This window comes from Macaca thibetana, chromosome 1 (assembly GCF_024542745.1).
Source record: "Macaca thibetana thibetana isolate TM-01 chromosome 1, ASM2454274v1, whole genome shotgun sequence".
Classification (NCBI taxonomy): domain Eukaryota; kingdom Metazoa; phylum Chordata; class Mammalia; order Primates; family Cercopithecidae; genus Macaca; species Macaca thibetana.
The window spans coordinates 134,570,235-134,595,101 of NC_065578.1; the positions used below are offsets into that span (position 1 = coordinate 134,570,235).

The 24,867-nt window shown below is 46.5% G+C and overlaps 2 protein-coding genes across 2 annotated transcripts in view; one reads left to right on the forward strand and one right to left on the reverse strand.

Annotated features, from left to right (window-relative positions):
- The window catches only part of RNF187 (ring finger protein 187), a 115,361-nt gene that overhangs the window by 26,251 nt on the left and 64,243 nt on the right, over positions 1-24,867 (reverse strand). The window lies entirely within an intron of this gene.
- Positions 21,090-21,582, forward strand: LOC126936921 (H2B.U histone 2). The gene has a single exon (XM_050759891.1). The coding sequence runs from the start codon at positions 21,136-21,138 to the stop codon at positions 21,514-21,516; it is 381 nt and encodes a 126-aa protein (XP_050615848.1). The 5' UTR covers positions 21,090-21,135; the 3' UTR covers positions 21,517-21,582.

The following is a 24,867-nucleotide window of genomic DNA, read 5'->3' on the forward strand; positions in this document are numbered from 1 at the left end:
AAAAAAGGCAGTTGGAGTTTTAACCCAGAATGTAGGGCCCTGGCCAAGGCCAGTGGCCTATCTCTCAAAACAACTAGACAGAGTTTCCAAAGGCTGGCCCCCATGTCCAAGGGCCCTGGCAGCAAAGGCCCTGTTAGCACAAGAAGCAGATAAGCTAACTCTTAGGCAGAACCTAAACATAAAGTCCCCCCGTGCTGTGGTGATTTTAATAAATACCAAAGGACACCATTAGCTAATAAATGCTAGACTAACTAGATACCAAAGCTTGCTCTGTGAAAATCCCCACATAACCATTGAAGTTTGCAACACCCTAAACCCCGCCACCTTGCTCCTGGTATCAGAGAGCCCAGTTAAACATAACTGTGTATAAGTATTGGACTCAGTTTTTTCTAGTGGGCCCAACCTCCAAGACCATCCTTAAACATCAGTAGACTGGGAGCTGTACACGGATGGGAGCAGCTTCGCCAACCCTGCAAAGTGACTCTGAAAAAGACGACAAGCCCTGCTCCAGTCACACCTGGAAGCTGACTAGTCCATGCATGGCCGAAGCATGAGGAAACTCGTCGTGGGACTCATTTTCCTTAAAATTTGGACTTGTACAGTAAGGACTTCAACTGACCTTCCTCAGACTGAAGGCTGTTCCCAGTGTATACATCAAATCACTGAGTTGGACAAAAGGTTGCTATGGTCCTATTATTTTATGGTTATTGTAAGTGTACTGGAACTCTAAAAATAAGTTGTTTGTATAATATTATTCTATACAAGGTACGTAGCCCAGGAAATGACCAACCTGATATGTGTTATGACCCATCTGAGTCTCCCATGACCACAGTTCTCAAAATAAGATTAAGAACTAAGGACAGGTGGGAGCTCATAAATGATATGAGTAAAGTGTTAGCCAAAACAGAAAAAAAAAAAAAAAAAAAAGGTTGCCCTAACAAGTCACCTTAAAATTTGATGCCTGTGCTATCATTAATAGTAATAAGTTAGGAATAAGGTGTGGTTCTCTTAGTTAGAAAAGAGGCTACATTGCAGAAAATAAGTACATCTGTCATAAATTAGGACTGTGTGGAAATAAATGTAAATACTGGTCTTGTGTCATTTAGGCCACTTGGATAAAAGAAAAAAAATGATGAAAAGGATCCAGTCCACCTTCAGAAAGGAAAAAATGGCCCTTTCTGTATTAAGGGACAATGTAACCCCTTAGAGCTAGTAACAACAAATCCTTTTGATCCTTGCTGAAAAGGAGTGTGTGACCTTAGGAATTGATGAGGCCAGACTAGATCCTTGAGTAAATATCTTGGTTCGAGGAGAAGTGTACAAACGCTCTCCTGAACCAGTGTTTCAAACTTTCTATGATGAACTAAATGTACCAGTACCAGAAATTCCAGGAAAAACAAGAAATTTGTTTTTTCAATTAGCTGAGTATATAGCCCAGTCTCTCAATGTCACTTCATGTTATGTATGTGGAGGAACTGTAATAGGAGATCAATGACCATGGGAAGCCCAAGAATTAGTGTCTACAGACCCAGTTCCTGATTAATTCCCAGCTCAAAAGAATCACCCTGATAATTTCTGGGTCCTAAAACCTCAATTATTGGACAATATTGCATAGCTAGAGAAGGAAAAGAATTCACTCACCCTGTAGTACGTCTTAGTTGTCTGGGACAGAAACTGTATAATGGTACCACAGAAACAGTCACTTGGTGGAGTTCAAATCAAACAGAGAGAAATCCAGTTAGCAAATTCCCAAAGTTGCAAACCGTGTGGACCCACCTGGGGTCCCACCAGGACTGGACAGTCCCCACTGGATTGTATTGGATACGTGGGCATAGAGCTTATGCCAAGTTACCTGACCAGTGGGCAGGTAGTTGTGTTATTGGCACTATTAAACCACCTTTCTTCCTACTGCCCATAAAAACAGGCGAACTCCTGAGCTTCCCTGTCTATGCTTCCCTTGAAAAGAGAAGCATAGCTATAAGAAATTGGAAAAAAAAAAAAAAAAAAAAAAAGATATATGGCCCCCTGAGAGAATCATACAGTATTATAGGCCTGCTACTTAGGCACAAGATGGCTCATGGGGATACCGGACCCCCATTTACATGATCAACCAAATCATAAGGTTACAAGCTGTCTTAAAAATAATCACTAATAAAACCGGCAGAGCCTTGACTATTCTGGCCCAGCAAGAAACTCAGAGGAGAAATGCTATCAATCAAAATAGATTAGCTCTCGACTACTCAGATGAGAAATGCTATTTATCAAAATAGATTAGCTCTCAACTACTTGCTAGCAGCTGAAGGAGAGATCTGTAGGAAATTTAATCTTACTAATTGCTGCCTACACACAGATAATCAAGGGCAAGTAGTTGAAGACATGGTTAGAGATATGACAAAACTGGCACACATGCCCGTGCAAGTGTGGCATAGATTTTACTCTTGGGCCATGTTTAGAAAATGGCTCCCAGCACTAGGAGGATTTAAAATTCTTTAATAAGAGTTATAATAGTAATAGGAGCCTACTTACTGCTCCCTTTGCTACCTGTACTTCTTTGAATGATAAAAAGCTTCATTGCTACCTTAGTTCATCATAATGCACAAATGTGCTATATGAATCACTATGGATCTGTCTTGAAAGAAGACATGGGTAGTAAAAATGAAAGTGAGAACTCCCACTAATAAAATGAGTGAGAGTCTCAAAAGAGGGGAATAAGGGAGGAGACCACCCCTCATATTGTCTTATGCCCAATTTCGGCCTCCAAAGAAAAAAGAAGTCAAAACTAAAAGGCAGAAATGAAATCCACAGCAGACAGCCCGGCGCCGCACCCTGGGCCTGGTAGTTAAAGATCGACCCCTGACCTAATTGGTTCTGTTATCTATAGATTACAGACATTGTATAGAAATGCACTGTGAAAATCCCTATCTTGTTTTGTTCTGATCTAATTACCAGTGCATGCATCCCAAAGTCACGTAGCCCCTGCTTGCTCAATCAATCTCGACCCTCTCACATGCACCCCCTTAAGAGTAGTGAGACCTTAAAAGGGACAGGAATTGCTCACTCAGGGAGCCCGGCTCTTGAGACAGAAGTCTTGCCAATGCCCCAAGCCAAATAAACCCCTTCCTTCTTTAACTCGGTGTCTGAGGAGTTTTGTCTGCTGCTTGTCCTGCTACAGTGCCAGCGTCCCCACTTCCCAAGACAGGGTGGCTGGTGTAGGTGCCAAGAGGAACCCTTGGTCCTCTCAAATTTTGATGAAAAATTGCAAAAGGCTGGGTGTGGTGGCTCATGCCTGTAATCCCAGCACTTTGTGAGGCTGAGGCCGACAGATCACAAGGTCAGGAGGTGGAGGCCATCCTGGCCAACATAGTGAAACCCCGTCTCTACTGAAAATACAAAAATTAGCCGGGCATAGTGCTGCATGCCTGTAGTCCCAGCTAGTCAGGAGGCTGAGGCAGGAGAATTGTTTGAACCCAGGAGACAGAGGCTATAGTGAGTCAATATCGTGCCACTGCACTACAGCCTCGGCAACAGAGCGAGACTCTGTCTGAAAGAAAAGAAAAAGAAAAGAAAAGAGAAAAGAAAAGAAAGGAAGGAAGGAAAGGTTGCAAAAGGCAAATCAATTGGAGTAAAGGCAGACACATTTATTTACTGTGTCTACACAAACCTAAAGATATGGGGGAAATCGTTTTGTTTTTTTTTTGGAGACAGAGTCTCGCTCTATCACCCAGGCTGGAGTGCAGTGGCGCGATCTAGACTCACTGCAACCTCCGCCTCCCAGGTTCAAGTGATTCTCCTACCTCAGCCTCCCAAGTAGCTGTACTACAGGCGCATGCCATCCCACCTGACTAAGTTTTTGTATTTTTAGTAGTGATGGGGTTTCACCATGTTAGCCAAGATGGTCTCGATTTCCTGACCTCGTGATCCACCCACCTCAGCCTCCAAAAGTGCTGGGATTAGAGTCGTGAGCCACCATGCCTGGCCAAGATATGAGGGAAATTGTCCATTTTTATGCTTAGGTTCCTCAAGGTATGGACAGCCGTGCAGAAATAGAATTGGGCAAATAGGGTCGGATCTAATGAGAAGAGCCTGAGTGGGGACACCCAGCCAGGCCTGTCTGTGTAGATTCTTGTGGCCTCTCTGAGCAGTGCTCCTTCCTTCCTTCCTTCCCTCCTTTCATCCATCCAGGACCCTCTCTGGAGTGAGGGTCTTAAGATCTACAGTCTAACAAGGTAGGTCAGATCATTTCTTCATGGCCGGGTTTTACACAGAAAGGCAGAAAGAAAATTAGAGTCATATTTTTTAGATGTTATGGCTGGCTTTGGGTTCTGGTTTCCATGACTCCCCTTGGGGAAGAAGGATCCTAGTCTCTATGGCCAGATGGGAGAATGAGGGGCGAGAGACAGGAGGGCCAGAGAAGGTCAGGGAAAACATGTTGCTTCTGAGGCTGCTTAGGATGCTCTCATTTTGGATCTTGTTTTCTGAGCCGCCTGGCCCTTCTCCATCCAGCCTCCCTCCTCTCTACCCTCCAGATTAGAGAATGAGCCTGATGCCATTTGAGCACTCAGTTGGGTGGGGAAAGAGTACTCCTCCTCCCTCATCTGCCTTTTGAACTGTTTGGAAAATTGAAGGCTCTCACTTTCTGATCAGAGACAGGATCAGAGTGGGCAGTGGGTTTTTTTTGTTTGTTTGTTTGTTTGTTTGTTTTTTCTCAGCATGACATCTCATAGACTCCACAAAGACAGAAGAACATTGATGAGTGTTGGATGTCTCTGGGCTCTTGAATTCCCATCGCATTAGCATCACCAACTAAATAAGACACCATTCTGCCACAAAACGGTGCTGGGTGCCAAACCATCATCTTCTCAGGATAATATTTTCAACTGATTAATGTAAAATGTTTGGGAATTTCACTGGCAACCACAAAAGCATGTGAATATTTTCTCTAACAGTGTGGTGAAGTCTTTTTTTTTTTTTTTTTTTTTTTTTTTTTTTTGTGAGACGGAGTCTCACTCTGTCCCCTAGGGGGTGCAGTGGCACAATCTCAGTTCACTGCAACTTCTGGCTCCTGGGCTCAAGCAATTCTTCTGTCTCAGCCTCCTGAGTAGCTGGGACTACAGGCGCCTGCCACCAAGCCCAGCTAATTTTTGTATTTTTAGTAGAGACAGGGTTTCACCTTGTTGATCAGGCTGGTCTTGGACTCTTGACCTTAGGTGATGCATCTGCCTTGGCCTCCCAAAGTGCTGGGATTACAGGCATGAGCCAGGGCTCCTGGCCCATCTTTTTTTTTTTTTTTTAAGGCAACAGAAACAACCAAAAAATGGACGACTAGAAGAGATGTAAATGATCCTAATTACAGGAAATTTTTGAAGCAGTCTGTCACCCAGGCTGGAGTACAGTGGCATGATCTCGGCTTACTGCAACCTCCGCCTCCCGGGTTCAAGCAATTCTCCTGACTCAGCCCCCCTAGTAGCTGAGACTATAGGCACACACCACCACGCCAGGCTAATTTTTGTATTTTTGGTAGAGATGGGGTTTCACCATGTTGCCAGTCGCAAACCCGTAACCTCGTGTGATCCACCCGCCTCAGGCTACCAAAGTGCTGGGATTACAGTCGAGAGCCACCACACCCAGCCTTAATTACAGGAAATTTTAATCCCACATTTACCTTGTATATTTGATGTGTCTTTTGTTATATGTATTTTATGGCATTGCGGGTTACCCTATTTAAAATTCTAGTCTCACAAATCAGAGTATACAAAAGCAAATGTTGAAGAGGCCATAAGCTGTGTATTTAAAAGAAATATGGGAGATGCAAGGATGTTTGGATAGGAAGATATGACTTGGGAAATCTCATGTCTGGCACATGGAAAAGGAATCTGAAGTAATTCATTTTCATTGCTCCTAAAAGGCAGAAATACAACTAAGAAACACAACTTCCTACGTGGTATGAAATCACTCTGCTCTTCTGCCTGAGAAAGTTGTCAGAATAGAAATGGAGTCACGAATGTTCACAAAACCCTGATGAATAGAATTGGAGAAGTCCTGAAGAGAAGATTGCCAGGCTTGCAGGCCTGATTAAAAAAAAAAAAAGACTACAAAAACCACAGCCTTGCTCACAGGCCACCGCCAGGGTACACAAAAAAGACTTCTGCAAGGACATCTCCCCAGTAACCTCCTGTTTAACTTCGGACTGGTGTCACCCTTGTTATTGATATTTCTAACCACAGATAATTATTTCAAAACAATTAGGTAATTCTTCTTATTTTGTCCTCTAAAAACCTTTGTCTTCCTTTACCTCTCTGAATACGCACTTAGTGTTTACCATGGCACATGTATTCCCATTGCAATGCTTTATTCCCAAATACATTTCTTTTAGAGAGCTTGTCTCGGTTTATTTCAGTTGACACCAAATTTTCTATGTGTAAGTGAAAAAAAGGTAGGGGGGAATCATAAAGTGTCAAAATTGAGAGATGTCTTCCAGATGGTTCAGTCAGTCCCTGTGTCTTACTAAAGGAGACTAAGCATGTTAACACACACACACAGACACTCCAACCTGCTGAAAATAAAGTCTCTTTTTAAACACTTCTGTCTACATTGTTCTGCTCTCTGAATTGCACTGGAGGACACCCAGCTGGTGTCCACTGGGGAATCTGCAGAGTTGCTTGCTTGGTGTGTGGGGAAACACACCTGCCAACATCTGGTGGCAGAAGGGTTGTGTTGAGTGGAGAGTTGGAAAAAACACATCCATTGATTTTTCCTGTATGTCTTGAGTTGCAGGGGACGGAAACGCCTTTCCTTTAAGCAAGGAAAGTAGGTTTAACTGTCCCCTTCCTCCTGGGTGGTCCCCCTACAGCCCCAGGCAATTGTCTCCTCAAGGCCCACTGGCCAGGTCGGGCTTCCATTAACAGCCACTCCAGCCCAGCAAATCAGAGCTCCCCTCCTCTAAATATCCAGGGTGGGTGTTGGGCTAGGCACTGATGACATTATCATGACCAGGGAAGGGCCTGAGGACCCAGTAGTCAGACCTCCCATCAGGGGCTGGACCAGCTCCGGCCAGAGAAAGAGGATGCATTTGAGAAGGGCCCAAGCCCAGAGCCACACACCAGCTAGGGGCCAAGGGATAAAAGGAAGGAAATGATGAAGGGGCTGATTAAAAAAAAAAAAAAAAAAAGCCTACAAAAACCACAGCCTTGCACAGATGCCATCACCACCATAGACAAAAATGACGGACTGTGGTCACCTGCAGGGCCAGAGACAGCTCAGGTGGGCTGGGCTACCATCCATACCTCAACATCCAGGAGCCCTGGCCTCCCTCACTGCAACCCTCCACGCAGGCAGAGATAACGTTCACAAAATTAACTGCTACACTTAAAGATGGTGAATATTAAGCTAACTGTATTATCCAATACTATGGATAGCCTTTGTATAATTTTTAAACCTTTCAACTTAAAAACTCATGTCAAAACCAATTACTCAATGTTTCATTTTAAATGCAGTTGTAATGGTAATCTTTTCAATATTTCAGATGTCAAAATTGCTCAAAAAATTAGGATTCTAAAAATCTAAATATACCTGTGAAAGGAAAATAAATCTTAGGGCCCCAAAGTCACTTGGCTAAAGAGAAAAGTCAAGCTGGGAACTGCTTAGGGCCAACCTGCCTCCCATTCTATTTAAAGTCACCCCTCTGCTCACTGAAATAGATGCATATCTGATTGCCTCCTTTGGAAAGCCCAAACAGAAACTCAAAAGAATGCAACTGTTTGTGTTTCACCTATTTGTGACTAGGAAGGCCCCTTCCTGCTTTGAATCTTTCTGCCTTTGCTTCAGGTCTTCCTGCCTTTCCAGACTGACCCAATGTACTTACATATATTGATTGATGTCTCATGTCTCCCTAAAATGTAAAAAACCAAGCTGTGCTGCGACCACCTTGGGCACTTGTCGTCAGAACTTCCTGAGGCTGTGTCATGGGTGTCTGTCCTCAACCTTGGCAAAATAAACTTTCTAAATTAACTGAGACCTGTCTCAAATTTTCAGAGTTCAAATACCTAAGGTATTTCTATTTTATTTACTTATTTAAGAGATGCATTCTCAGTGTCCTTTAGTTCAATTTAATCCTATGCCTACCAAAAGACAAAATTACAACAAATTTAGAGACATAATGGTTTTATTATTATTATTATTTTGAGACAGGGCTTTGCTCTTGCTCTGTTGTCCAGGCTAGAGTTCAATGGTGCAATCAGGGCTCACTGCAGCCTCCACCTCCCTGGCTCAAGCAATCCTCCCACCTCAGTCTCCCAAGTAGCAGAGACTACAGGTGTGTGCCATCAAGCCTGGCTAAGTTTTAAAATTTTTTGTAGAGAAGAGGTTTCACCATGTTGCCCAGGCTGGTCTCAAACTCCTGGGCTCCAGTGATCCTCCCACCTCAGCCTTCTAAAGTGCTGGGACTACAGGCATGAGCCACCATGCCTGGCCTAGAACTTAAGCTATTTCTTAACTGAAAGTAATCATAATAATAGGTATTATTATTATTATTCTCAGCCTTTGATTATCTATAATTCTAAAGCAATTCCATAATCCTGACCCAATCAAATATGGTTTTCTCTCCCAGGGCCCTGAAGTGAATGAATGATAGTCTCTGTTCAGATCCCATCACTTGGTTCCCAGCTTGAACCGGGATGTTGACAAAAATATGGACTGGAGCACAAAAGGGCCTTGCTTGTCTTGCACACCCTTCAGACATAAGTTACAGCTCTGTGGTTTCTTCCATCTAAAACTTGCAACTTCCCTGTCTCAATTGGTTCAGGCCACTGTGAAAGGAAGATACTTTGGGCCCCTTCAGGCTGGGAACCTCTCAGGTCAAATCTACCTCAAGTTCTATTCAGTCATCCCTCTGCTCACAGAGATAGATGCATATTGTGATTGCCTCTTGGGAAAGACTTATCAGAAACTCAGAAGAATCCAACCATCTTTCTCTCTCATCTACTTGTAACATGGAAGCCCCCAGTACAGTGGGGGTTGGGGGGCCTTGCTTTGAGCTGTCTCTGCCTTTTTGGATGGAGCTAATGTACTTCTTACATATAGTAATTGATATCTCATGTCTCCCTAAAATGTATAAAACCAAGCTGTGTCCTGACCACCTTGGGCACACGTTGGCAGGACTTCCTGAGGCTGTGTCATGCACATGTCCTCAACCTTGGCAAAATAAACTTTCTAAATTAACTGAGACCTGTCTCAGATTTTCAGGGTTCACACCACCATAACACTGCAGTAGAGAGACTAGGTGCCGTAAACCACAGAAGTTTACTTTCTCATGGTGCTGGAGGCTGGAGTCCAAGATCAAGGTGTGAACAAGGTCATTTCCCCCTGAGGCCTCTCTCCTGAGCTTGTAGATGCAGTCTCCCCACCAGTCCTCATAGGGCCATCCCTCCTTGTGAGTCTGTGCCCTAATCTCCTCTCCTTATGAGAACACCAGATCTATGGGATTAGGGCCTATCCAAAGGAACTCATTTACCTTTATTTCCTCTTTAATGGCTGTGTCTCCAAACACAGCCACATTCTGAGGTCCTGGGGGTAGGACTTCAACTTGTGAATTTCAAGGGACATAATTCACATTATAACAGCCCCCTACCCTAACAAGCAGGTGAGCACCAGTCAGGTTTCCTCCTGGCTCCTGTTTGAACTGGACTCGCTGGCCCTCTGGGGATACTTGGATTCTTGCACTGACTGAGGGTTTGTGTGCCTCTGAGGTCATTGTTGGCAACAGCCCTCTCTCCAGACATGGGACATCATAAGATGTGGGCTAGCTGGGCGCAGTGGCTCACGCCTGTAATCCCAGCACTTTGGGAGGCTGAGGGGGGCAGATCACCTGAAGTCGGGAGTTCATGGGAGTTGTGACTCATAAGATGTGGGCTAGCTGGGCGCGTGGCTCACGCCTGTAATCCCAGCACTTTGGGAGTCTCCCACCATTCCTGAGGGGGGCAGATCCCACCTTGATGTCCGGGTGAGTTCTTGGTAGGACAAGCCTGACCAACATGGAGAAACCCCATCTCTACTAAAAATACAAAATTAGTCGGGTGTGGTGGCACACGCCTGTAATCCCAGCTACTTGGGAGGCTGAGGCAAGAGAACCTGGAAGGCAGAGGTTGCAGTGAGCCGAGATCGTGCCATTGCACTCCAGCCTGGGCAACAAGAGCGAAACTCCGTCTCAAAAAAAAAAAAAAAGATGTGGGCTAACTGCACAGACCTAGAAAGTTGGGGGCAGGGGCATCAAGGATCAGGATGTTACTGGTGTGTCATCAGCATTGCCCTGTTTCTGATCAACAGGGTGAACAGCTTAGGAGCCAAGGGAAAACTTCCCCTTTATCCTCCGAAGTTCTGTTGTAAAATCAACTGACAGAAGGCAGATTGCTACGAGGAAAGGCTTACACATCTATTAACGTGCATGGGGAGAATCACAGGGTGGTTACCTCACCATGCAATGAGGTGCAGAGTCCCTTATTCTCCTCTTAGGGGAAAGAGAGATAGGGAAGCGTGCATTATTTGAGGGGGATAGTAAATATTTTTTAGGGAAATTCAATGGGCTTGAAGAACGTACAATGGCCTGGGACAGTCTGTTGGTTTGTGACAAAGACGGCTTCTCCCAGGGCCAATTTTATAGCTAGAAAAAAATATTTACAGCTAGAAAAAAAAGGTCTGTCCAGGCGTGTTGACCGACTTCAGTCCTCATTCCTGTGATGAGAGTTCAGCCGTTGGAAACTCAGGGAAGGGATCAGAGGCCATTGTTTTCTGCTGCAGCAGGTCTGCACTTTAGGCAGATAGGGGAATTTCACAGAACAGCCTCATCCAGTGCTTTGGGAGAGACAGAAGTTTGGGAGACAGGAAGGAGGGGAAGGTCAGAGAGACCTGGAGGCTTCTTATTCAGTTCAGCATGTCAAAGCGCTGGGGTGTCAGTTTCTGAGTCCCAACAACAGCAAACAGCATTCCTGGCAGAAAGAGGAATGCAAGTATAGTAACCATGCCTTTGATTTTCTGTATTTTCAGATGCTTTGACATCCAGGGCCTCACTGGCCATGGAGGGATGGCTTCTCCCAGGGCCAATTTTATAGCTAGAAAAAAAAATTTACAGCTAGAAAAAAAATGTACTGGGATTGTGCATTTCATATACAAACTCACCAACCTCATCTATGGGGGCTGTCACACTCCAGGCCACTATCATCTCACTCTGTTATTTTGGTTGACACTCCAAATTTTCTATGTGTAAATGGAAAAAGGGTGAGGGGGATCACAAAGTGTTAAAACTGAGAGATGTCTTTGAATGGCACAGTCCAGCCCCTGTGTCTTATATAAAAGGAGACTAAAAGGAGCACATCAGGTTAATACCTACACATATTGCCAACCTGCCAAAACTGAAGACTGTTTTTAAAATTTCCCATTTGCATTTTTCTGCTGTCGGAATTGCATTGCATTGGAGGACACCCAGCTGGTGTCCACTGGGGAATCTACAGAATTGCTTGCTTGGTGTGTGGCCCAAAGCACCCCAAGGTTAGGCGCCCAGAGCCTGCTGGGCTTATTCAAACCAGCCAGTGTGAGCTAGCCTGGCCTGCCTTGCCTGCTCCTTCTGGTGAAAGCCACAGTAAAGGCTCCTGCCCACACTTTCCCCTCCCTCCATCTGCCTCTTAACTGACGCTGGCGCTATCCCACGTGGCATCGAAGGCATAGCAACCCCCTCCTCTTGGGAACTGTGAGTAATAAACTGTCTTTTCAATGGTGTTTGTCTCCTGATCTGTTGACCTTACTGTACCTGAGTAATTTTTTTTAATTCTTTTTTTTTTTTTTTTTTTGAGATGGAGTCTAGCTCTCTCTCCCAGTCTGGAGTGCAATGGCACGATCTCAGCTCACTGCAAGCTCTGCCTCCTGGGTTCATGCCATTCTCCTGCCTCAACCTCCTGAGTAGCTGGGACTACAGGTGCCCGCCACCATGCCTGGCTAATTTTTTGTATTTTTTAGTAGAGACGGGGTTTCACCATGTTAGCCAGGATGGTCTCGAGCTCCTGACCTCGTGATCCACCCACCTTGGCCTCCCAAAGTGCTGGGATTACAGGTGTGAGCCACTATGCCCCGCCTCTAATTCTATTTTTAAAAAGTGAGAGGAGGCCCAGAAGAAGAGACAGCATGGAGTCCTGGCTGGGCTGCAGAATTAGGATTGTGGGTGGGGCATCCAGGGACCATGTACATAGTGAGGGCTTACACAATAGAGATGTGACCAGGTGCTGGAATTTCTCAGTGCCCCAATGCAGAAACATGAATTGGTTGGAGGGAGACCAAGTGCCAGGGAGGAGGTTCCTAGGCCAGGTGGGGGACTCATCTAGAATGCCTGCCCGTGTGTGAGCAGCACCATGGTGCTGAGCTACGGAGAGAAGTGTGGCCATTGACTAGAAATGGAGAAGAGTGAGAAGACACCACCAGGGTTTCCATGGGGTGTGCAGGCCCTGGAGTGGAGAACTGGGGTGAGAAGGTGAGTTCAGTTTTGTAGAAGATTCAGCTTGAGGCTGGGGCCTTTGAGAAGTTTTTTTAAATCTCACTGGGGGCCGGACATGGTGGCTCACACCTGTAATCCCAAGACTTTGTGAGGCCAAGGCAGGCAAATCACTTGAGGTCAGGAGTTTGAGACCAGCCCCCCGAGGATGTGGAGTAAGAAATGTTAGGTAGGTGTGTGGATATCAGAACCACATTTTGGGAAACCCTCCCCAAAAATTGTAGAGCCCATAAGGAGGAATTTAGGGAAGTTGTTACTACAGGTGGGGACAGGGTGGTGTGAGAAGCTAGACAGGAAGAACAGGAAGGAAACGCACTCGGAAAGCACTTGTGTAATTGCATGCACAGCTCTCCCTTGGACAAGGCCGCATGGGTTAAGGGTGCTGACTCCTGTCCAGTTGAAAATCCAAGTATAACCTTTTTTTTTTTTTGAGTTGGGGTCTCATCTGTCACCCACGCTAGAGTACAATCACAGCTTATTGCAGCCTCGAACTCCTGAGCCCAAGCAGTCTTCCCACTTCAGTCTCTCAAATAGCTGGAACCACAGGCATGAGCCACCATGCCCAGGTAAATTTTGTATTTTTTATTTTTTGTAGAGATGTGATCTTGCTATGTTGCCCAGGCTGGTCTCAAACTCCTGGCCGCAAGCAATCCTCCCACTTTGGCCTCCCAAAACATTGGGATTATAGGCATGAGCCATGGTGCCTGGTCTTCACATACAGTTTTAATCCCCCAAAACTTAACTACTAATAGGCTACTATTGGAAGTCTTACCAATAATATAAGCAGTCTATTAAGGCAAATTTTGTATGTTCTATATATTACATATTGTGTCCTTACAATACAGTAAACTAGAGGAAATAAAATGTTATTAAGAAAGTCCTAAGAAAGAGAACATGTAGTTACTCTTCATGAAAGGGAAGTAAATCATCATAAAGGTCATCCTTGTGGTCTTCACACATGAAGTCTAGTTAGTAGCCCTTGCTAATGCAGATCCCCTGGTAGCATCTCCAGTCAATAAAGGTGCAAAGTTATCTTCAGGGCTAACCTCCCTTCTCCCTGGTGAAGTGGGGTGGGGGCTGGATGCCCTCTGTAAATCCATGTCATGCCTTTAGCCACCCAGAGGGAGGGCAGTGAGCTCTCCTGTATACTTTCTTCTCCATTGCCCTGAGCCCAACGATCCCTCATCTTGCAGGAGGCATATTCTGGGCTTCCACTGAAACAAAATGCCCCCTAGGGGTGACTTCGGAAGATGGCAGGGTGCAGAATCTGAGGCCACAAAACAAGACTAGAAGACTTGGCTGGGGCATCCAGTTTAGACTCAGGTTAGCTTTTTTTATTTTTATTTATTTATTTTTATTTTGGAGGCAGGATCTTGCTTTGTCACCCACGCTGGACTGCAATGGCATGATCACAGCTCACTGCAGGCTCGTACTCCCAAGCTCAAGCTATAGTCCCGCCTCATCCTCCCAAGCAGATGGCGGACGATAGGCGCAGGCCACCACGCCCGTTAACTTTTTAAATTTTTTTGTAGAGACGAGGTCTTGCTATGTCGTGTCACCCAAGCTGGTTTCGAACTCCTGGCCTCAAGTGATCCTCCAGCCTCCTTTGGAGGACACAGATGGACAGGGACGCCGTGGTCAGCCCATTTTCCCATCCAGGCCTGGGAAAGAAGCGTCAAGTGCACTTGGGAAAATAACTCACTTCACTTAGTTAAGGTCTTGGGCAGTTCTGGGAAAAACGTTTCTGCGCAGTCCAGAGACCTGGGCCTCCATCTCTAGCCCGCGCCCCCCGGAGGCGGCACTGGAGCTGGCTTCCTTAGGTGTGTTGGTGACGTGCTGGCCGGGTCTGGCTGACTAGTCTTGCACTTCTTCAGGCGCAACGCGGCTGCGCTCCGTCTTGGGTTCCTGCGCGAAGGGGTAGCCTAGGCTCAGGGCATGCAGCGCCACAGTGCTCTGCTTCACTGATGCCGGGGTACCGCAGTGCTGGGGTGGCGGACGCAAGGGTGTCAGATGGGGTGCTGCTGGGATTATAGGAGTGACCAATTGCAGGGATGCTGGGGTCCCTGAGTGCAGGAGTGCTGGGGCGCCGGGGTGCTTGGGTTACAGGGCTGTGGGTGTAGAGGATATGAATGCAGGGGTGCAGTGGTACCCGAGTGCAGAAGTCCAGGGGTGCCGGCAGCAGAGTTGTCAAATGGTGTGGTGCTGAGTTCACAGGGGTGCCAGGGATAAAGGGAAGCCCCGGCACTAGAGTGCAGGAATGTTGGGATGCTGGGGCTGCAGGGGTGCGGGGGAAGATGGGTACACAGTGCAGGGGTGCCGCGGTTCTGTGACGCCCCAATACTTAGGGGTGCAGTATCCAGTTGGTTCTAAATTCATTCTCACCCGCCTCACACCACAAACCAATTGGCTGATGCGCCTTCTCGAGCTTTCCAAAGCCACCCTTCATTCCGTTGCCTCTGTGCGACCCTTGGTTTTGTTTCTGAGTTTGGAATTTTTTGTATTTTATGCATGTTTGTGCCTTAATGTTTTCTCTCCAATCTTTGGATGTCACCAAGACTCTCTGACACCCCTGTGGCACAGGGATGAGGCTGCTTCGGGGTTTGCAGGGTGGAGGAGGCCGGCTTGGGTGTTTCTCAGGGTAAATCGGGAATCAGTCCAGCTCCCCTCCCCACTCATCCCCCGGAGGCCCTGCCCCCACTCCTGCTCCCCTCCCCGCGACCCTCCCCCCATCCTCCCACCCCACTTCCTCCCAGTGTCCCTCCCGGCATACCTCTTGTCTCCCATCTGAGAGCCCCTCCCCTCCCAACCCAGCCAACCCGGGTATCCCCCACTTTCCCACCTCCTCCCGCACTCCCCCTGCACCCCTCCTAGCCCACCATAGGGCACCCCTACCCGCACACTCCGCGGTTCTCCCTTCCCTGGTGGAAACCACCTCTCCTGGTTAAATAATAAATATTTATTATTTATTATTTATTACATAAAATGCCCTTATGTCTTGTGATACGTACATTGCCGGTTTCCATATCTTCTCCAAATGGTGCTTGAAGCCACCAGCTTCGCAGTCAGCAGCCGGTAAGATATTTAATTGCAGTAGGTAAGAAGAGAAATATGTGGTATAATATTAGCTTGGGGAGGGGAGATCACTGGCGCTGAAGAACTTTTCGCCAAAAGCTACTGTAGGGCAGGAGCGGCCTCGCTGTGTGGACAGGGCCACCAAAGGCCGCCGTTCAGGTTACCCCAGACGCGCTGCTCGGGGAGCACACCTCGGGTTCCCAGGCTGGTGCCCTCGCCCGGGCCTCACCTCTGCTTCACTGATTGGCTTTCACGCTCCTCCTTTGCTTCTGCATCCACACCACCTGCCGCTGGCATTTGCAGCTCTCTTCTAAGTACTGAAATGCAATGGAAATGAGCACAAAAGCTGCTTCTGCGGACTTGGGCGTTGGGAATCAGCCGATGTGCCTCCTCGCCTTCGTCAGAGGGCCCGCTCTCTTGGGCGCCAGGTCCCCAAGGGCACCGGCCTTTGTCCCCAGTGCTGGGCTGGGGAACCCCCAGGTGCTGGCCCGGCGCAACCCAGTGCCTTTAAGCAGGGTGGGGGCGCGCCGGGAGGAGGTTGCCCTCAGGTGCCCCAGGAGTCGCCCCTGATAGAAAGGCACCTTGGCTGTGGCAGGAAGGCCTTTGTCTATAGGCTGTCAACTGGAAGCCCTGCGAAGTGCAAAGCTGCCCAAACCCTTTTTTCCTTCTTTGCAATCCTGCAAGCATTACGGGAGGCCCCAGAGTTCCCTGCAGAACTCCACAGCTCACCCTGTCATTTCAGCCACCCCCAGTTCCTCCTGCTTTAAATCACACAAGGTTCCCTCTAGTCCTTGGGAAGCCTAGAAGCCTGTCCTCTCTCTATCTGCAGAGTACTGTCCCCCACACAGATCCCACCCTACCGGTGGGGTCTGGATGGAGCATGTACATTTGCCTTTGCAACGTGCAATTTTATTAAATGCTTAAAAAAAAAAAAGACGGGGTCTCGCTGTGTTTCCCAGGCTGGTCTTAAACTCCTGCACTCAAGGGATCCACCTGCTTGGGTCTCTCAAAGTGCTGGGATTACAGGCCTCAGCGAGCATGCCCCGCCTGTGTTAAATGCTTGTTTGTGAGACTTAAAGGGAACTGGCTTCTTGACTGGTGGGGAAAACGCTCACTGCAGGAACCCCTTATCCTAGTAGAGAAGGATACATCATCCAGAGCTGCACAAAAATCTAAGGTGTAAAGATGGGCTGATTTCATGCATTCAGTTATTCATTCAACACATTTCTAGACTGGCTTCCAGCCCAGGTACTGTACTCTAGAACCATTAAAGAAGTGCGAGGGGCAGGGGTAAGGTGTTTATTATTTTTCTTAATCATCTAAACCCAGTCACTAAGCTAGAGGCCACTGTTTCTTTTTCTTTTTTCTTTCTCTTTCCCTGTCCTTCCCTCCCTCCGTCTCCCCAACTCTCCCTCTTCTTTCTTTCTTTCCTTCTTTCTTTCTTTTCCTTCCTTCCCTCTCTTCTTTTTTCCTTCTTTTCTTCACATGAGGAAAGCTTCAAGTTTACTCCATAGTGTCCATCTGCCAATACATCATGTTGGTCTTGATCCAAGACACTGTCTCAGTTGGCTCAGGCTGTTCTAACAAAATGCTACAGAAGGGGAGACTTAAACAACAGAAATTCATCAAAGTCTTTGGGAGAAAAGAGACCCGTGTGGGAAACATAGAAAGACCCTGTCTCTACCAAAAAAAAAAAAAAAAAAAAAAAATTAGCCAGGCATGGTGGCATGCACCTATAGTCCCAGCTACTTGGGAGGCTGAGATAGGAGGATTGCTTGAACCCAGGAATTTGAGGCTGCAGTGAGCTATGAATCCCACCACTGCACTCCAGCCTGGGCAACAGAGCAAGACCCTGTCACCTAAAAAATAAAAAATAAAGACATTTAATACAAATTGCACATTACAATTACACAACACATACATTTTGTGTCATTATTTTCCCCCAAAGAGTGCTGATTATCCAAGGCTAGAAGTCTGAGATCAGGGTGTCAGCAGGGTTGGGTTTTGTGGGGTCACTCTTACTGGTTTGCACCTAGTCACCTTCTCACTGTGTCCTCACATGGTGCTAGAAAGCGATATCCTAAAATGAAGACCTCAGAAGCAAAAAACTTTCTCTGATCTCCTGCCTTCCTATCTCAGTCCCATTCTCCCCCAGACTGGCCATAGAAACTAGAATCCCTCTTCCCCAAGGCAGGTCATAAAAACCACAACCCCTTTTTCCCAAAGCCAGACACAAATCCTAAAAATATTACTCTAACTCCTGCCTTTCTGTGCAAATGCTGACCATAAATTCTCTGGGCCACCTTGTTTGGTTGTAGGTCATAAGACTCCCATTTCACAGAGGGTCCTATCTCATACTCGAGAGGAACGAATGCCACGCAGAGAGGCCAAGAAGAATCTAGACAGACAGGCCTTGCTGGATATCCTCACTCAGTGTATCAGCAGTAGATCCTGCCCGATTCTATTTCTACATAGCAGTCCAAATTTTGTTGAACCTAAGCATTAAAATAGACAGCTTCTTCTGTATTCATTCTGAGGGATTTTGTGTCACACAAAACTATGATCAAATAAATGTGTATGCCTTTTCTCTTTTAATCTGCCTTTTGTCAGCTGATTTTTAGTGAACCTTCAGAGGGTAATGGGAAAGATTTTCCCTTGGGCCCTGCAGCAGAGAGAAAGAGAAAAGCCAGCTGTCTTGTGTCTCTTCTTATAAGGGCAGGAATCCCACCATGCCACTCCACCCTCATGACCTAATCATCCCCCAAAGGCTCTACCTTCTAACACCATCACCCTGAGGATGGGGGTTTTCAACCTAGAAATTTGGAGGGAACACAGACTTTGAGTCCCTAGCAATCACCCATGAGAACCAGGGCTGATTTCCTGACACCACCAAGCAGCCGCCAGATGGTGGGCAGAGAAAATCCTAAATCTTAGCACCTGAAAGACATATTCTTACCCAAAGTCCTTAGAATGCCCACCTCCTGTCCCACTCCAAGTTTTGTTTCAAACCTTCCCATACCAGTAGGAAGCCAGGAAGCCTTAGTAAGAACCTGGTGGGAAGACCAGCTTCTCACTGGGCTGGCAGGACCAAGACAAGCAGTGCTATATATGTATATATATTAACACTTGTTAAAGCATGGTGAGGAAGATTTCATTCAGGATGATGGAGTAGGATTAGGACCATTGCAGTGGGATTCTGCAGCAGGGTAGAGAAACTGGGCTCAACTCTGAGTACTGCACTGACAAGTGGAAATGTATAGACAGGAGTAGGGTAGATCAGTGGATAGAACAGTATTAAGAGGAGACATCAGGGCCGGGGCGGGCACAGTGGCTCATGCCTGTAATCTCAACACTTTGGGAGGCTGAGGAGGGTGGATCACTTGAGGGCAGCAGTTTTATGGCGAAACCCTGTCTCCACTAAAAATACAAAAATTAGCCTGGCATGGTCATGCATGCCAGTAATCCCAGCTACTCAGGAGGCTGAGGCAGGAAAATCACTTGAACCCGGTAGGCGGACGTTGCAGTGAATTGAGATTGTGCTACTGGGTGACAGAGCAAGATTGCATCTCAAAAAAAAGAAGAAGAAGAAGACATCAGGGGTAAGGGGGATTCTGGGTAAACCAACTTCACAGGGCTCTTGCTGGAGGCAGGCAGAGTGATCAGACATCACCTGGGGATGGAGGATGAAGTACCCCATCAGATAGCACAGAGGGTGATCAGATATTCAGAATCAGGGGTTCTGATTAAACTGACTTAGCGGGGCTCTTCCTAAAACTGGATTTCACAAGAAAGTGCACAGATGGACCCAGAAGGAGGTTCTGGAGCCTGACCAGAGTTTGGTCAAGCAGAGAATCTTAGTCGAAGGGCTGTTTGAGAACTAAATTGAATCAAGTATTTATTAAATGGTTACCTAGCCAGCTCTCAGTGAGCACTCTAGAAATGCTTGTTAAATCAACACATATTTCAAAAGGAAACAGATAAAGTGCTTAATGTTGGGTATGCCCAAAGCCACTCAGGGAACCCACAGTCTCAAGATGCCCAGAAGACCTCAGAGGACAGACTTGAATGTAGAAGGCACTGCCTCAGCTCACAGGCTTATTCACAAGCAAATACTGACTGGGCCCCTGCTGGGTGCCACACTCTGTGCTCTGGAGACTCAGACATGAAAGCCACATCCTTCCCTGTGAATTAAGCTCAGTCAGCATGCTGGTGAGAGAGAAAGGTTCGTGCTACATATTTATGTGATGGATCTGCCCCGGGCATACAGCATGCTCTGCTGAGGTAGCCCAAGCTGCTTATGGCTGTATCAGTCCTAAGAAGGAAAGGCGCTAACAGGAATTAAGCACAAAACAGATGCTGGGCACTCTGCCCACTGCTTCACACTCATTAATGCTCAGCAACGCTATCAGGTGGGCACTGGCAGCCTCATTTCACAGATGAGTGTATGGAGGTATGGAGAGGTAAATTATCTGCCCCAGCTAGGGCAGATAAATGACCTCTGGACTAGGGCTTCTCAAATTGTAAAGTGCGCACAAGTCTTTTTAAAATGCAAATTCTGACTCAATCCGATTGGAGTGGGCCCGAGATTCTGCTTTTTTAACCAGCTCTTCCGTTGAAGCTGAAATACACAACACCTTACGTTTCTTCATTGGGAGTTAATATAATGGCGGGGAGAGAGGCGCAGCTCGGAGACAGTGCCTTCCATAAGCCTGCCCTCTGACGGGTAATCGCAAGCAATCACAGTACCCACCTCTCGGGGACACTGGGAAACAAATGAGATCGCCCATAGCAAGCCCTTTGCATTATGGCTGTCACTTCAAAGGGGTTTGGGGGGATTTTTAAAACAGTAGAAAGGACTAGGTTTCATTTGAAAACCATTCAATTTCTTTCTCCAGTTAAAACTCTGCCTCATGACTACAATTCCAATTTAAGTACGTTTGTATGTTTTCTGTACTATTTTCTGTATTTCCTAACGAACCGTTTGGATTTACAATTGAATTCTGAGAGGAATGCAGCCCTTTGATCTTTGGAGGAATGGAGGGAAGGGCAAGATATGAAGGGTTAAGGTCGTTGCAAACTGCCATTCCCACCCCCACCTCCCCTTCTAAATAAGCACTAACTACCACTCCTTAGCTCTGTGCCTCAGGAAAAAAAAATGCCCCCATGTATGTGCCTCACAGCCAGAGAAGACTGCAATTTGGGGTTGAAACCGTTTTTCAGTTTCTTTTTAGCTACGTCCAGATCCGCTGCGGACACAAAAATCTCCAGGTTTAAAACAAAGGCTTTGAACAAAGATGCGCAACCTCAGCTCCTGTGCGCGGCGGATATGCCTTGGGATTGGTTGGACCACCGTCCAATAGGAAAGAAGAACCGGACTCTCCTCTTTGCATAAATTCCTCCCGGTGGCGGCCTCGGCGTCAGGCCGTCCAATCAGACCGTACAGATTTGGAGCCTTCATTTGAATATAAAGATGGCAAATAGCCCTGCCCGCCTCGCGTCCGCGTTCGTCTAGGAGCTCTTGTCACCCCGCCATGCCGGAGCCATCGCGGGCGGCTCCAGCTCCTAAAAAGGGCTCCAAGAAGGCCATCACCAAGGCGCAGAAGAAGGACGGCAAGAAGCGCAAACGCGGCCGCAAGGAGAGCTATTCTATCTACGTGTACAAGGTGCTGAAGCAGGTGCACCCCGACACCGGCATCTCGTCCAAGGCCATGGGCATCATGAACTCCTTCGTCAATGATATCTTCGAGCGCATCGCCAGCGAGGCCTCCCGCCTGGCGCACTACAACAAGCGCTCCACCATCACGTCCCGCGAAGTGCAGACGGCCGTGCGCCTGCTGCTGCCGGGCGAGCTGGCCAAGCACGCCGTGTCCGAGGGCACCAAGGCTGTCACCAAGTACACCAGCTCCAAGTGAGGCGCGTCCCGGCGCCCCGAACCCAAAGGCTCTTTTCAGAGCCACCTCCAAGCTCAAAAAGGAGCGTGCCACCTGGTCTGGTTGTGACCTGTGATTTAACTGGAGTAACGGGGGAAGGTAGAGTGAGTTGTGGAGGCGCAAGTCTTAGAGATAAAACTAGTCTTCCTGTCTGTAATGGCGCATTTCCCTTAGAAAGGCTGCGTTCGTCTTCTCTTGGCCACAGGCAAAGTCAGAGAGGGCGCAGTACAGGAGATTGAACCATGGATCCTATCCAAAGATCTGTGTGTGGCGCACGCCCTGCGCGTGAGGAGCGTGGGTCACCTCCAGGAAGATCTTGTGCCACTTCCCCTCCCCCAGTGCCTCCTGGTGGCTGAGACTGGAGGACGTGCTCACTGAGGTCCGGGGTTGGGGGTGAGGGGTTTGTCGCGCCGTCTGGGTGCGGGTGCTTGGGTCCGTCCTTCTCCCGCCCCTTTCCTCCCTCCTTAGCCACAACTAGACACCGTGAGCTTCTAGCCAAAACCTTTTCAGCGGCGTTGCGCCTAAGCAGCTCTTTATGCCACGCCTTCCTGCTTGAAACATCAAAACAGCAGGCTCACATATCTCCTTATCACTCAGTTAAAATTTCCCCAATTAAGGGATTCTGGTATTTTATCCCAAAAATGTGTGTGTATGTGTGTGTACGCAAAATGCACAGTGAAAGATTATTTTGAATAATGCAAATATAGTGCTTTTTAAAAAAATTCCAGCAAATCATAGGCAAAATAAGTATGATCTCTGGATGACACATTAAGTAAAAACTAAGGCATGCAGGCCTGACTGGGGCCCAGGCTGTCCTCTCCCTAAAAATACCCCGTACCTGTGTCACCCCAACCACCCTCTAAGCAGAAACGTTGCCTGGAATTAGGATTCAGATTCCAGGCTCAGTTCCCACTGGTAGAGGATGCACTCTACCCAGGCTCAGTTCCCACTGCACACCCCCAACACAATGACAGCCAAGCATTTATCAACATTTAACCTCTATGGTCTCGTAAAGTATATCAATTTTTTTGAGTTAGTTTTTTCTTAAAGGGAGTTTTCTTTCCTCCAAATTCTTTTTGTAAATAGGTTTTTTTTTTTTTTTTATTTTTTTATTTTTTGAGACGGAGTCTCGCTCTGTTGCCCAGGCTGGAGTGCAGTGGCACTCTCGGCTCACTGAAAGCTCTGCCTCCTGGGTTCAGGCCATTCTCCTGCCTCAGCCTCCCGATTAGCTGGGACTACAGGCACCCGCCACCACGCCCGGCTAATTTTTTTGTATTTTTAGTAGAGACGGGGGTTTCACCGTGTTAGCCAGGATGGTCTGGATCTCCTGACCTCGTGATCCACTTGCCTCGGCCTCCCAAAGTGCTGGGATTACAGGTGTGAGCCACCGCGCCCGTCCTAGGCTTTATTTTTTAGAGCACTTTTTCAGAGCAATAAGCTTTTTTATTAGTAGTACATAATAATTGTACATATTTGGGGGATACATACGATATTTTGATATACGCATAGGCATAACAATCAAACCAGGGCAACTGGGACATCCGTCATCATATTCACCCCCTCTTCAGGTCGAGATCATTCCAATTCCTCTCCTCCAGCAATACAACTAATTATTGTTACCTGCAGTCACCCTACTTTTCTAACCAACACTAGTTGTTACTATTTCTCCTAAGTGTATTTTTGTACCCATTGATCGGCTTCATCTCCTCCTTTCCCCACCACTCTTCCCAGCTTCTGGTAACCAGTAATCAACTTTCTACCTCCGTGAGACCCATGTTCTTAGCTCCCACGTATGAGTGAGATCATGCAGTATTTGTCTTTCTGTGCCTGATTTGTTTCACTTAATATAATGTCCTCCAGTTCCATCCATGGTGCTGCTAATGATGGGATTTCATTATTTTTTTATGGCCAAATTGTATTTGAATGTGTAAATATACCACATATTCTTTATCCATTTATCTACTGATGGGCATTAAGGTTAACTCTCTTTCTTGGCTATTATAAATAGTGCTGCAATGAACATGAGACTGCAGACATCTCTTTGATATACCGATTTCCTTTATTTTGGGTATATACCCAGCAGTGGGGTTGCTGGATCATATGGTAAGTCTGTTTTTAGTTTATTTAAGAATGCCCATACTCGTCTCTATAGTGGCTGTACTGATTTACATTCTTATCAGCAGTGTACAAGCATTCCCTTTCCCCGCGTTCTCACCAACATGTTATTTTTTGTTTTTTTAATCAAAGTCACTTTAATTGGAGATGATTCCATCCAAATTATTTTATTTACTGCATAATAATTAGCCAATCTGACTTGAAATTTCCATCTGATATGGGTGAGGGGCAATCTCTTAAATACATTTCAGATTGTATGCCAGTCTGGAGGGATTTTGTAGGCATACAATCTGACATGTATTTCAGTGATTGTCACTCACTCATCTCAGATAGGTGAGATATGAACCTTAGTTTAAAAATCTGGCTTAGTTTGAGAATCTTGGCATGTCTCTCCAACCCAGAAAATGCTTCCATTTTGTTGAGTGGGTCCTAATTCCCGTGGATTCTGACATATTTGATGTGCACTCCGTTTATCATTAACATTTGTCTTTCTCCGTTGTAACACTATAATTAGAGAAATGGGTTCTGGACACAATTGCTCTGAATTTTCTCCATTATAAAATCTCAGTAGCAGGGATCCTGTTTTACCTTCTTTGCCTCTCCCTTAACAGATTCCTGTCCTGGGAGAGAGGTACAAATCCCATGCATTCTGGGCCTGGGGGTGCTAACGCAGCAGGAAGAGACAGACAGCCTGTTTTTACTTCAAGTTTGTGTCAGGGGAATCAGAAGGACTGAGATATGAATTGACTGACGTTTGACATTATCCATCACAAAATGCCTTCTTAGAGAATTACACTTGGAAATGGTCATGAAATGTTCATCTTCTGCCTTGATTTGATCTCTGGCACCAACCAGCATTGTTGCCTTGTGCTAACACAATCATTCACTCTCTCTGCTGGAGACTGGTTTCACTTTATTAAACCTATGTTTTAAGTTCCTTAAGGTGGAGAACTATATGGATCTGTGAGAGTAATTTCACAGCTGCAAATGTTTAAGGTATTGACTTCCAATCCATGCTGACAGGAGGCTGAGGGCTTGGATGTTCCAGTCATTGGGCACCTGTTTCATAGTGGAGAGGGCTGGATTCAATAGCTTTTCATACAAATTCTATATTTCTTGAAAATACTAAGGGTGTTGATAAGTCCGACTTACTTTTGATGATGGATCACTGTTTATTATTTGGATTATAACTGGGGATGCAAAGAATGGAATAAAATG